The 12,423-nt window shown below is 37.4% G+C and overlaps 1 protein-coding gene and 2 long non-coding RNA genes across 3 annotated transcripts in view; 1 reads left to right on the top strand and 2 right to left on the bottom strand.

Moving 5' to 3' along the window:
- Positions 1-97: 97 nt before the first annotated feature.
- LOC112139197 lies at positions 98-522 on the bottom strand. Its single transcript, XR_002917943.2, has 3 exons — positions 400-522; positions 232-297; positions 98-162 (listed from the first exon to the last, which is right to left on the bottom strand). It is a non-coding gene; the product is annotated as an uncharacterized LOC112139197 (long non-coding RNA).
- Positions 523-3,585: 3,063 nt separating this feature from the next.
- LOC112139211 lies at positions 3,586-5,793 on the bottom strand. Its single transcript, XR_002917946.2, has 2 exons — positions 4,689-5,793; positions 3,586-4,528 (listed from the first exon to the last, which is right to left on the bottom strand). It is a non-coding gene; the product is annotated as an uncharacterized LOC112139211 (long non-coding RNA).
- An 839-nt stretch (positions 5,794-6,632) lies between these two features.
- LOC112139210 (capping actin protein of muscle Z-line subunit alpha 2) overlaps positions 6,633-12,423 on the top strand; it is a 27,698-nt gene continuing 21,907 nt past the window's right edge. Inside the window, exon 1 of the mRNA XM_024261940.2 lies at positions 6,633-6,783. Coding sequence (XP_024117708.1) covers positions 6,664-6,783 — 120 coding nt within the window. The 5' untranslated portion in view covers positions 6,633-6,663. The remainder of the gene's footprint in view (positions 6,784-12,423) is intronic.

The following is a 12,423-nucleotide window of genomic DNA, read 5'->3' as shown; positions in this document are numbered from 1 at the left end:
TTTGAACTAAAAGAAAACAAACTCATTACCTTCAAGTGATCATTTTATTTTGAATCAAAGTTATCCAGATTTTTTTTTTACAATTATTTTTCTCACCTTCATCAACATTGACACTAGAACCCATTGACTGCAGGAGACCAAGGCTGTTACTTGAAGAGATTCCTGAGGCATAAAAGAACAGGAGTAACATGAGATTCTGTAGCAAAGATTAACAAGTTTAATTTTTCTCACCATTTTCTGTCCCCAGCAGTTCATTATCAGCATTCTGGCTTTTTCTCTCAACTGGCAAACCTAAAGCTGTGAAAAAAAAAACATTTTCTTTTTATTAAATAAAGTAGCCCCACAAAAACCACTGTCACCATCCTTGCCTCTACTGATATAAAAACTAAAAGAACATACCATTGCCAAAGCAAACAGCCAGAACAACAAGGACCAAAACTGACTCAGCTCCCATCTTGTCAGACACTGAATGAGAACTCAACCAACAAGAGGAGCTTAAAAAGGTTCATCCTGCAGGAGACACAGCTGCTGTTCATTACATTTAATTGTCTTTCTTTTAGATTTACTTGACACATATTTGACGGATACACCATTAGGTGGCAGTAAAGCACCTTAATGCTGCTTTCCATCAGCCAAAAAAACCACATAAGAAAAAGTAGAAGTTTCTTTCTTTCTTCTTATTTGTTTCCTTTCGGAACATCAAAAACACAAAATCAAATACAGAATACAACACAGACCTACAACTTCAAGAATGAAAAGGAGCAGATGGAAGAACAATGTTCTTATTTTGTGTCTGCCCCTGCTAAATCAAAATACTCGTGTATATATAAACAAATATACTATAATATACTATTCAGATGGCCCCGCCGTTGGCCATTCACAAGCAAAACAATATAATCAAACAAACAAACAAACAATAAATAAATAAATAAATAAATAAAAATTAACTCAGAAGATGAAATCAACTGTTTTTGACATAACTTCCCATTTTAATTCTCCTAAAAATATTCCTAAATTGGAGAATATTTGTACAACTTTGAAATCATTTTTTGGTAAGTTCCCAAGTTTAACACAGAAAAAAGAAAAACACATTTGTTTTAAAGTGGTGCGAACAACTGGGAACTTGAAATCAAATCTCCTTCTATGATTTAAATCTTCAGAACTAATTTATATATAAAATAAAAAGAATTGGACCCAAAATTGATCCTTGTGGAACACCATATTCAATGTTCATGCGTTTTGAAGTATGACCTGCAAACTGTACATATTGTTGTCTTTTGTTCAAATAACTAGTCAGCCAGTTAAGGGCCACACCTCTTATACCAAAAGAGTATAACTTTGAGATTAAAATGGAATGGTCAATAGTGTCAAACGCTTTCTTTTAATCAATAAACACTCCTATTGTAATTTCTTTTTCATCAATTGTGTTGATATGTCTTCAGTTATTTTCATCATTGAAAAGGCTGTAGAACGATTTGAGTGAAAACCATATTGACTGTTATTTAATATTGTATTTTTAACTATTTAATCTTTTAACAGTTTTTCTAAGATTTTAGAAAACGGTGAAAGTAATGAGATTGACCTGTAGTTATTGAAACAATGTTTGTCACCTGACTTGAAAAATGGAATAACTTTAGCAGTTTTCATACCATCAGGAAAGATACCCGTTTTAAATGAGAGATTAAAAACATAACATAAAGGTCTGACTAAACAATCTATAGTCATTTTGATCATTTTCATATCAAGGCCATCACTATCAGTCGATGTCTTGTTTTTTAATGTTCTCCACAGATATTTCTTGTTCATTCACTTTAGAAACAAACATCGACTGCATCACCTTATTCTCCCCTTTATAATTGTCATTCCCATTTTTCTGCTTTTTTATCATTTCATTTGCTAAATTAGATCTAATATTTACAAAAAATGAATTGAATTCATGCCTGTATTCATGTCTGTACAAGTAGGCCATAGTGCTGTCTGGAGCATTTTCCGGTGTCACCAAATATTTTTGCAATGAAAACACTGAAATTATAAACTGTCATAGTGAAAACATGACAAAGCCATTTGACTATCTTGTTCATAAAGATGGTGTCAAGACTTTTCATTTTGATGGCACTGACAGTTCCATTGACATGAATACTTGCTTTTGAGGAATGGATAATCGATTCTGAGCATGTGACGTGCTTTTGCAGGATATCCACGAGGTTTTGCAGTTTGCACTGATTGTTTTGAGAAATGCACTAACTGCTGTGCAAATGTTAATAGTGTTCTGAGAAACGCACCAAAAGTGACTGAGAAAAACTGTAAATATCAAATCACCCTTTTGGTAGAGCTGTGAACAACATACAGCACATGTAACAGTACAGTAAATCATTCTGGAACATCCAGACGTTCCTGTCTGTCTGGACACATATTTTCATCTACATCACAACGGATGTTATCCCTCGCAATGCAGCGAGGAAAGTATCTCCTGGAGTGGTGAATCCATGCTCTGCAGGACTCTGCTGGGATGTCGTCACATGCTGCATCCTCCTCCTGAGTGACAGCTGAAATTCACCAGAGATCAATTGTTCAATTTAGGAGACACCTTTTACAGGATAACATGATAAAGGGAGCTACAGAATTTGCTTGACAGATGGCTAATATTTGACATTTGATAACTAGTTCAACAATTTTGTGTGTAATGACTCAAGCAATGAAAGTAAGACTATTAGTTTTATTGAGAACGACTATTCAGCATCCATAAGTATAATTAATTTTGACTGACCTGACATATGCAAATAGAAATGTCAAAAAACAGCAGAGAAATGTATGAAAGCAACTGATTCATGTCCAAAATCATTTGCAGTTTGTTCAGAGAGAGGAGCAATTGCTACTATGATGTGCTCAAATGCCTAAGTGTTGTGGAGGTTGAACTAATAGTTATGAGAATTTCAATTCTGATCTGAGAAACGCAACAAAGCGATTGAGAAAAACTGTAAATATTTTTGCATTTTTGCATGTATTAGGGATTTTTAAGCAATTTTACTACAAATTGTTCAGAAATTTACGTCAACTTCAGCGCTCTTTCATAGTTCTTTAATGAAATTTCTAGTTTTTTAGCAAGCTTAATATTTTGTAAATAGCTTTTGTATTTTCAGTAAATCCCTTCAGCAATTAATGTGAATACTTTAAATAAAAAGCATTCACAAGAGTTTTACTGCGTGTAATGCAACTTTTCTAATTATCTTAGAAACAATGAGATCCAAACTTTATCTTTTGAGAAAAATAGTTCCTTTTGATCAGATGTCGACCTCATTTGATTTAATCTGGTTTTAATCCCAGAAACTAATGAAGGACAGAGGCTGCACGATTCATTAAAGTTTAATAAAGTATCATCCTAATTGTCTTTATTTTTAGTTAGTTTAAAGCTAATGATGGTTAAGATGTCTGCTTTACATCCACTTTATGCATGACCCGATTGTAAGAATATTTATTATTAAAATAATCGTTTGTGGCAGCCCTAATTCAAACACACAATCATCACCAATAAAACAATAATAATGAGAAACAGTAATTGCAAAGAGACACTGCACATTCTTAATATTAGTCTCTATCACGTTTTATGGGACTGCTGTGCAGCCTTTGTTGTGAGATAAACACGTGCTGGAGAACATCTTAGCTGAAGGTTCTGGAAAATGACAGATGCTATCATTGCTGAGGCAACGACAGGACGCCTGGTCAACTCCTGCCCGTCCAGGTCCCACTACAACTCTGACATCACCATAAAGTTGGACTTGTTTCACTGCATTAGGTGCTTCCTCCATGAATGTGTGTCAGAGGCCCCCCCGGTTCCTCTCTGCTGCCTTCTCTGTGGTGGATCAGGAGGACCTGCAGACGCTCAGTGACACCCACAGGTTCTGTGAAATTCCTCCCCCGAATCCAGCAAAGCAGCACATCCGTCAACACTGCAGGATCAGGATACCACATCTAAGAGCTCATTAAGAGAGTGGAGCAGGTTGTCCAGCATTTCCACCTGGCGAGTGACCCAAACGGTTCCCCTCTTTAAGCCCTCTATGCTGAAGGTTTGGTGGATTTAGCTGGTCCACATCCTGTGAGGCTGTCTGAGCCATCCTGAGGTAGAAGGAGGTATCTTGTATCGCCACAGAGGAACTCTGCAGCTGAACCACGTACCAGGGGAAAGAGTCCCGGTTCCTGTGTGGATCCCCATCAGAGGAACATCCCAGCAGGAAGGCTACCACTTCCACCAGGCTCAGTGGGTCACTGTTTCAGGCACAGGGCATGACCGGTGTGGCTCGGTGGAACTTCCAGCGTCTGGTGGAGCTGAAGCTGTCTGCTGTTCGCCTCCCTGCTGTCTTCGATCCAGCTCTGATTGTGGACCTCAGTTCAGCGTCTGAACGGGCCATGGGTGAGGGCAAGTACCCTGCTCTTCATCATCCCAGTACGGACACTCCAGCCCACTCACTCCAAGCTGGAGACACCAGCCAGGATCTCCTCTCAGCTGCTGACTCTCCAGTTAAACATCAAACTGTTCAACCACAAAACAAACCACAATGAGTAAATATTCTAACAAGCAAAAACAAATAGTGACTCTTCTGTTTGTCTAGAGAAGAGAAAATGATTTGCTGCTTTAGTTTGCTGTTTTTCCTTTCCCCCTACGTACTATTGATTATCGTTGTAACACTTACTTAACTTTGTGTTTGTTTCAGAAGATGCAGCTCCATCACCATTGCCCCTTCTGTCTGGTGTTGGACCATCCACGCTGGCCTGCTCCCATGAAGGAGGTCATTGATGGCCTCCTAACGAAGCACCGGGGACAACAGGACATGCTGAAGCTAGTGGACCAGGACTATGCTGCTCTGGTTCAAAGCTCCTGCAGAGACCCAAACAGCATGCTCCACCCCACAACAAGACAACACATTCATCGAACCGCTCCATCAAACACCTCGCCAAACTCTTGTCTTTACTCATTTAAGGTTCTTTGTTTTGTCTTTTTTGTGTTTTTGGCTTTTGTCATGTTGATGTTTGTGTTAAATAATAATAAAATGATTGAAAGTAATGAAAAACCTACAGAAATTTGTTTTTTTCCTTCTAATTTTAAAATATAATTTGATAAAGCTGATAACAACAGAAACTCTGAGGATTTATTTCTAGAAGCTTCTCTCATATGTGACAGACGACCGTCTTGGTCAAAGAGCTGATTTGTGGAGAGTTTCCCGCCGGGTGTGATGGCGCGCGCCTGTAATCCAAGTGTCATGGAGGCTGAGGCTGGAGGATGGTTGGAGCTCAGGAGCTCTGAGCTGCAGTGGACTATGCTGATCGGGGGTCCACACTCAGTTCGGTATCGATATGGTCTTTCTGGGGGAGCCCGGGACAACCAGGTCGTCTAAGGAGGGGTGAATCGGCCCAGGGCGGAAACGGAGCAGGTCAAAGCCCGCGTGCCGCTCAGTTGTGGGATCGCACCTGAGAGTAGACGCTGAAGCACAGCCTGAGGAACACATAGAGACCCAGCCTTTTGACGCTCCGTACTCTTCATCAGAGTTCTCTGTTAACACACTCCAACAGTGTTTGACTTCTTCCTGAAACGTTGTCTTCTTTTCACAGTCAAAAACATTGTTTCTTGTTCATCATACACTGCCCCCTACTGGACACTACAAGCAGAAACATCAGACAAAAATACATTTTTATGGAGCTATATTGAGGCCAATATTATTTAAAACCCAAATAAAACAAATTGAAAATAATATTGGTGTTTGGCCAAAAAAAAAAAAAAAATCCCAAGCGTTTTGCTATTCTAAAATAAACTTAATCAATTTCAGCTTCAAATGTTATGTTTTTTTAGGTTTTAAAAACTCAGAACTGGTTTTTTGTAACTCTTTTTTTTCCATTTTCGAATTTGAAAATTTCAGTTTTAGTACTTTTGGCCCTCTTGTGGGGCGGGGCTAGCACGAAGGACCAATCAAAATTGATAAGGGTGGTAACGTCAGTCCTGGTACATTCACTCACTCTGAAAACTGTAATTGTTACATTCAGTAAATGTCTGTATTGTCTGTACTTTCATAGTCCGAAGTTGTCCCAAGACCGGTGTAAAAAGCAGAGTTTTATAGCGTACTAACTGCGTATCCAAAACGCTGTTCTAGCCCTTTTAAAGCGCCATCTTCTTGTTGCATAAAAGCATAGAAAACGTCCTTATGCTTGGATAAAATGGCTAAAACAACATTTGAGCTCAAATTAACGTATCTTTTTTTTTTTAAACAATTACATGATTTTTTTATAACAAATATGTGCTTTCATATAGTTCAAGGATTTTCCACTTTTCCAAAATCAAAATAAAAATTTGTTTTTTCCCCCCAACACTTAAAGCGTTTTACCAGGCAGAGAGTTAAATTACAACAAAGTTTTTCATTTTTGTTTGGTAAAGGGATTCCAAATGTTATGTAATCTCTAGAAAGAGAGCTAGGGGACGTTTTTGTAAATGGTTCAAAAATATCTGTGTTTCGGAGTATTCAAAAAATGAATGGTTGTCTCAATAGAATGTTCTCAGAAGCATAGATTATGAATATTTAATCGCATTATTATTATTATTGTTAACACATCTAAATTGCATTTATTTTCCAAAACAAAACCAGCAGAGCGCTCTACGTCCGCGCGCCGACAACGGTGATGCTGCGCGTTGAACTCTTGGGATCCACCCATGCGGTGACGTCACGAAGCTCTGACAAGCTGGTTGTGCCGGAAGAAAAGATGGCGGATCATGAGGAGCAGCTACCCGATGAGGAAAAGGTAATAAAGCGATTGTTTGAAGCTAAACCTAATCGGGGATGACCTGGGCCAGGATTTTAGGGTCCTTAGAGTTCAACCTTTCGGTCTGGTCCGGAGATAAAAATGAAATAGGAAGAAAAGCTAGGCCACAAGACAGCCGTTTCTGCTTCTCTTATTTTTAGCTCAACTTCCGCTCATTTGAGACTCTCAAACGCAGACTCCTTCTACGGTCCTGACTCAAAATAGGAACAGTGAACGTATTAGAAATTCACCTCGACATCACCCCTCACGCCGTTTTGGTGAGGTGGGCTTGTCATTTCATCCCGGTGTCTCCGGTTACGTGTGTTGGGAAGTTTTCGGAGCCCGGAGAATGCTAGCTGTGTAAGTTTAGCATCGCTGCAGCCTGCTAACAGTTAGCCGCACTTACTAACACGCCCTTTTTGCAATTTTGACGACAACGCTTCGGTAAACATCCTCAAAACTGTTCGTAAGGACGTTCATTTTAGATCAATTTGCTGTCATTTCCCCGTAGAGCCCCGTAAACATTTGTGGAATAGTTTGCAAACTCTTGTGCTTTTGTAAAATCAAACATTTAATTGTGTGGTGCCTATTATTATTGCGGGTGGAATACCCACCAACTACACTGGTGAATAACTTCAGTATTTCTAATTACAACAGAATAAGGAATGTCGATGTAACAAATTTGCTCCCACTTTATTGAGATATTTAATTCGGGTTTCAATTTCCTTAAATGTACTTGAAAACTCCCGCACACCACCCAGAGACTCACCAGCTACTTTACTGAGCTCTCAGCAAATGTTTGCTTTGGCATCTCAATACTTAGGAGTCTGTTGCTTGACTCTCATACAATTCATATCAATGTCACAGTAATTGGTTGGAGGAGTTTTGAAAGTAACTGTTGGTTTTTGGTTGCTGTTCTGCTGTCGATCAGAAGATTTTGTGTCATGTCTGCTGCTCATCTCAGAAGAGTTCTGGATCCTCTTATAGCAGGGAGTCCAGCTACCACAGGCTGGCAGTTTAGCCTAATTATTTATTGTGTGTATTCAAGTCCACCCCAACCTGTGGTGGTTTGCTTAATAACTTTAAAAAGATATGTCATAAATATGACAATATAAAGCACATGTCAAGGTCCTCAGGGTATTTATATTTGGCCCTCCAGATCATTTTATATTATTATTATTATTCATGGGCCGATGCTAACTTTTAACATCCCAATTTTGACAGAATATGTATTTTATGGAGAGCAAAATATTGAAAGTTATTTAAGGTTTAGGTTGATTTATTATGGAATAACATGTCTGTTTTTATTCATGTATATGCTTTTAAAAGGTTACGTTTTAAAGGTTTAAAGTATTTTTTTTTTTATGTATTCAAGAAATGTCCGGTTCGGCCCACGACCCACTGTGTGTTTTGGATTTTTGCCCCCTGTGGGATTTAGTTTGACTTCCCTGGTGTGGAGTAAAGTTTGTTGTTTATCTTGTATTTAGGACATATTTTGAAACTGTTTTTTAGACTCAGAAAGCATGTAAATAAAGACATTTTCCTTCTTTAACGCATTGAACCAAGTTGTTAATTACATGTTTTTTTCTACTTAAATAACAAAATTTTAAATAAAAAATAACTTTGTTCTAATCCATGCTTTTAAGTCTCACTCTATTCATCTTTAGATCTAATGCAAAAGTGTTCTGAGTGATCTTTAAATTATGATGACAATTTTTAGCAAAAATAAAAAAGCCTGTGTCGTTTTCTTGGTCACAGTTTGTTCAGAACGTAGGAGTTCAGTAGAAGTTTGCTGTCGGTGGGCACTGTTGGAGTGGAAGTTAACCTCCACTGACATCCCCTTTTGTTTACGCGTTCCCCCGCTAGCTTCCTGCTGCTCACAACCCCAAGCTAGCATTAGCGGTAAAACAAAAAAGGCAAGCAATATCGGAGTTGTCCAGTCATACAGTTTTGGTCAGGTAGGTTCAGGAATCGAAGACATCAATGGATCTATTAATTTGCAAGTCGATGCATCAGAAGGAAGTGGAGCTTGTGGCCTGCCCATTTGAGTTGCTGCCTCACAACTGGGAGCTTTTTCAACTGACAAATTGTAATCTGCTACTGATTCATCAAAATTTGAATAAAGAAATACTTAGAAATACAGGTTGAAGCTCAAATTATTTTATACATGTCCTCCATTATCAAAAAAATGCTACAAGAACAGGTGGAAAACGCCATTTTCATTGGTGCGGGTCTTTAAGTTGCTTGCATAGAGCAGTCAACCATCTGCTCAGACATGCTCAGACAGTTTTCTGCAGGTCATGGAAAAAAAAATGGAATGCAGATACGTTTGTCTCTGGTCTTGTCAAAAAAAATAAAAATTAATATGTTTACTGTTTGTAGGATAATGCAGGACAAATTTTAAAACATGCAAAGTTACAAGAACTTGATTTTTTTGGGTTCTAGTCTGTCTTTATTCTATTCTTGTAGATGTTTTGTTAAAAAAATGTGCATAATATTGTTTAGAAGTAAGTGGCTTATAGAATATATAGCATGTAGGGCAGTGCAGATTGCTAAAGAAAAGATTCTTTTCATCTGGTTGTGATCTGTGGAAAAAAATAGAAGTCTTTTTGACTGGTGGTCTGGGACTGGTAGAGTAATCAGAAAGATTACAGTCACAGTCTCCCAGTGGCCTGCTGCCACAGTGTTTTCCCACTAAGAGCTTAATCTGTGAGGGTAGTTCTGTTGTAACTCAGACTTTTTGTTTCTTGTGTAGGAAATTTATTTTGAGAAAAATGCAATCAGGGTCAAATAAATCAACAAGAAACGGTATAGAACTTGACAAAATACTGAAAGAGTTCGATTTCTTTTCACAATTTGATTTACAGTTTAACATGGTTTGATCTACTATTAATCTATCTTTGAATTTTTAGATTTTCTTTGAGATATCCTTTTTCTGAGTTTTTTAATTCTGGATGTAATGTAGTTACTATTAATACATAGAAAGCTCACTGACTGGAAATTATATTGGAGGCTAAACCCTCTGTAAATGATTAACCTGCAGGAAGAATGGTATCACAGCCTCAGATGGAAAAGATCAGTGCAGACACGACTGATATTCAGCTACCAGACAGTCAACTTCCTGATTTCAGCAAAGAAACCACACTGGTTTTACAGGAAGCGGTTTTTACTCAATCTGTTAGTTAATGTTTTTCTTACATTTGTTTGTTTGCCTTGATTAAATACCAAAGATAAAATATTTTACTCATCCATTTAATTATTGTTTTTGATGGATGGAAAAACAGCAATCAATCCCACATCAGGCGACTGGACTGTATGCATCTTTATTACTGTACATTGCTGTCTGCATCACTGATCTGACTCTCTGCCGTGTGTGTGAAGACCAGTGGTTCCCATACATTTTCTTCTGAGACCCCTTTTGGGTTATAAAGGAACCAAAATAGGGGCCCTTTGGGACATGTCAAAGTCTTTAGCAACAACAGAAATAGTTGGAAAATTTCCAGCTAGTTGCAGTTTTGAACAAGTCATTGGGGAATTTGAAAAAGTGTTTACTTACAACTTTATTTAAACAAAAGATAATTTACAAATTGCTAAATGTCAAGGAGTGTTTTTATTCTTGTACACACAAAAACTTGTTTTAATACAGGAGTATGTACACTTTTTTGTGATTGGCTCTGATCAAGGCCAATCACATCAAAAATTGTCTGATATTGGTCCCAAGTACCTAGTTATTCTTTAATTTGCCAGTTGAATTCGTAAGAATCTATTGAGGTTAATATATACATATTTATTTTATTAAAGGAAAAACTGATTCATAGCATAAGAAAACAGAAGTACCTGTTTGAAAATAGACCAACTAGAATGTAGTCTGGTTTACAATAGGACAAAATATAGCTGACGAGCAACTGGCTTCACATACTTTACTGCAAGTAAAGAGTAATGCCACCAGTTAGACAGTAAGAGAAATAATAAATGCAAATTTTAAAAACACGGATATAAGCATCCATTATGCAGAATCAAGTCTTTGTTTCTTCAAAGTAGTCCAGACTCGATATGTGATGACTTGAATATGTGATGTAAATTTAAGATTTTCCTTAGAATCAGTTTTTAAGTTGTACTCATACATTTACATTCCTTTGAATAAATGTTGAATTTTAGGCTTTCCTTCGTTGAATATAAATGATAACACAAAAACTTTTCCTACTGATGGTTAATGGTTTGATGAAGCCATCTATTGTTAAGCAATAATGTTAACAGTTTTAAAAATCATGATATTAGAAACTTCCCAAATTACTTAAATCATCATTCCCTAGTCCTTGTATTTTCTCTTTGGGGGAGAGATCTGAGGTGTGGCGAACTGTGGCTAGTCATCCGTACGGACCACCTGTTGCACCTTTAACGTGCCGCATTCATCTTACTATCAATTTTATCTAAATTTCTTGTGTCTTTGCAGTTCACACATCCCAAACCATCAACGATCTGTCTCCGTGTTTCACAGTAGGAATAGTGTTAGTTTCATCATAGTCCTTGTTGACTCCTCTCCAGATGTGGCTTTTATGGTTGTGACTGAAAAGGTCAATCTTGATCTCATTGCTCCAAATGACTTAAGTCCAGAAGTTTGGAGGTTTGTCTTTATGCTCTTTGGTGTATCATAAGTGAGCTTTTTTGTGGCATTTAGGGAAAAAAAAGGTTTACTTCTGGGGACTCGACCATGCAGCCCATTTTTCTTCAGGTGCCTTCTTATTGTACATCTTGAAGCACCTATACCACTTTTTCAGAGTCCTGGATCACAGCTGAGGATACTTGTTGTTTTTTCTTTGCATCTCTAACGATTCTTCTGGCAGTTGTGGCAGAAATATTTGTGACCATGGTTTGGTTTCAGCAGAGGTCCTCCCTTTCCACTTCTTGATCAAAGTTTGAATACTGCTGACTAGCTTTCTCAGTTCCTTGGATATCTTATTTTATCCCTTTCCTGTTTTATACAGCTCAGTTCTTTTGACAGCTTACCCATCACTCAAGATCCAGAAATGTCAGTCCAGCACTGGATGAAGGATATAAGGTCTGTTAGGAGTTTATGTTGTCATTATAATTTAAAAAGGGTAAACAGAATTTTTGACAAAAAATGGCTTCACCCAACCACTAACTATGAGTGGAAAAAAATGTGTCATCATTCATATTCTATGAAAATTTACCATGAAACAGATTTTTTTTCCCAGGGTATATAAACTTTAAAGCACAACTACATTATTAAAAACAATTCCTGGTGAAGCTTCACATGACAAAGGAAAATGCCTTTTATAGTTGAGAAAGGTGTTGTAGTTTTACACATACTTCTACTATTATGTTGCCATTTAACATTATTTTTGAGTTGATCTTAGTGGGAAAATGCTTAGTTTTTCAGTTTTTACTTCAACTTTTAAAAACAAAGCTTTAGCCCCACTGTTGGTGCTCTTTTAATCACTCTAACTCTCAAACCAGTTAAACAAATAATACAATTCTAATGGATTCTCAAAGCTGAGAAAAGCAGTTTTGTGTTGATATGCAACACTTTACAACTGTAAATCACTTAAGCGTAATCAGTTTACTGCTCCACCCTCATTAACACAAATGAACCCAACTCTTTCCCTGATTTTATTACTT

This window comes from Oryzias melastigma, linkage group LG6 (genome assembly GCF_002922805.2).
Source record: "Oryzias melastigma strain HK-1 linkage group LG6, ASM292280v2, whole genome shotgun sequence".
Lineage (NCBI taxonomy): Eukaryota > Metazoa > Chordata > Actinopteri > Beloniformes > Adrianichthyidae > Oryzias > Oryzias melastigma.
This window is presented reverse-complemented; position numbering and strand designations above follow the sequence as displayed.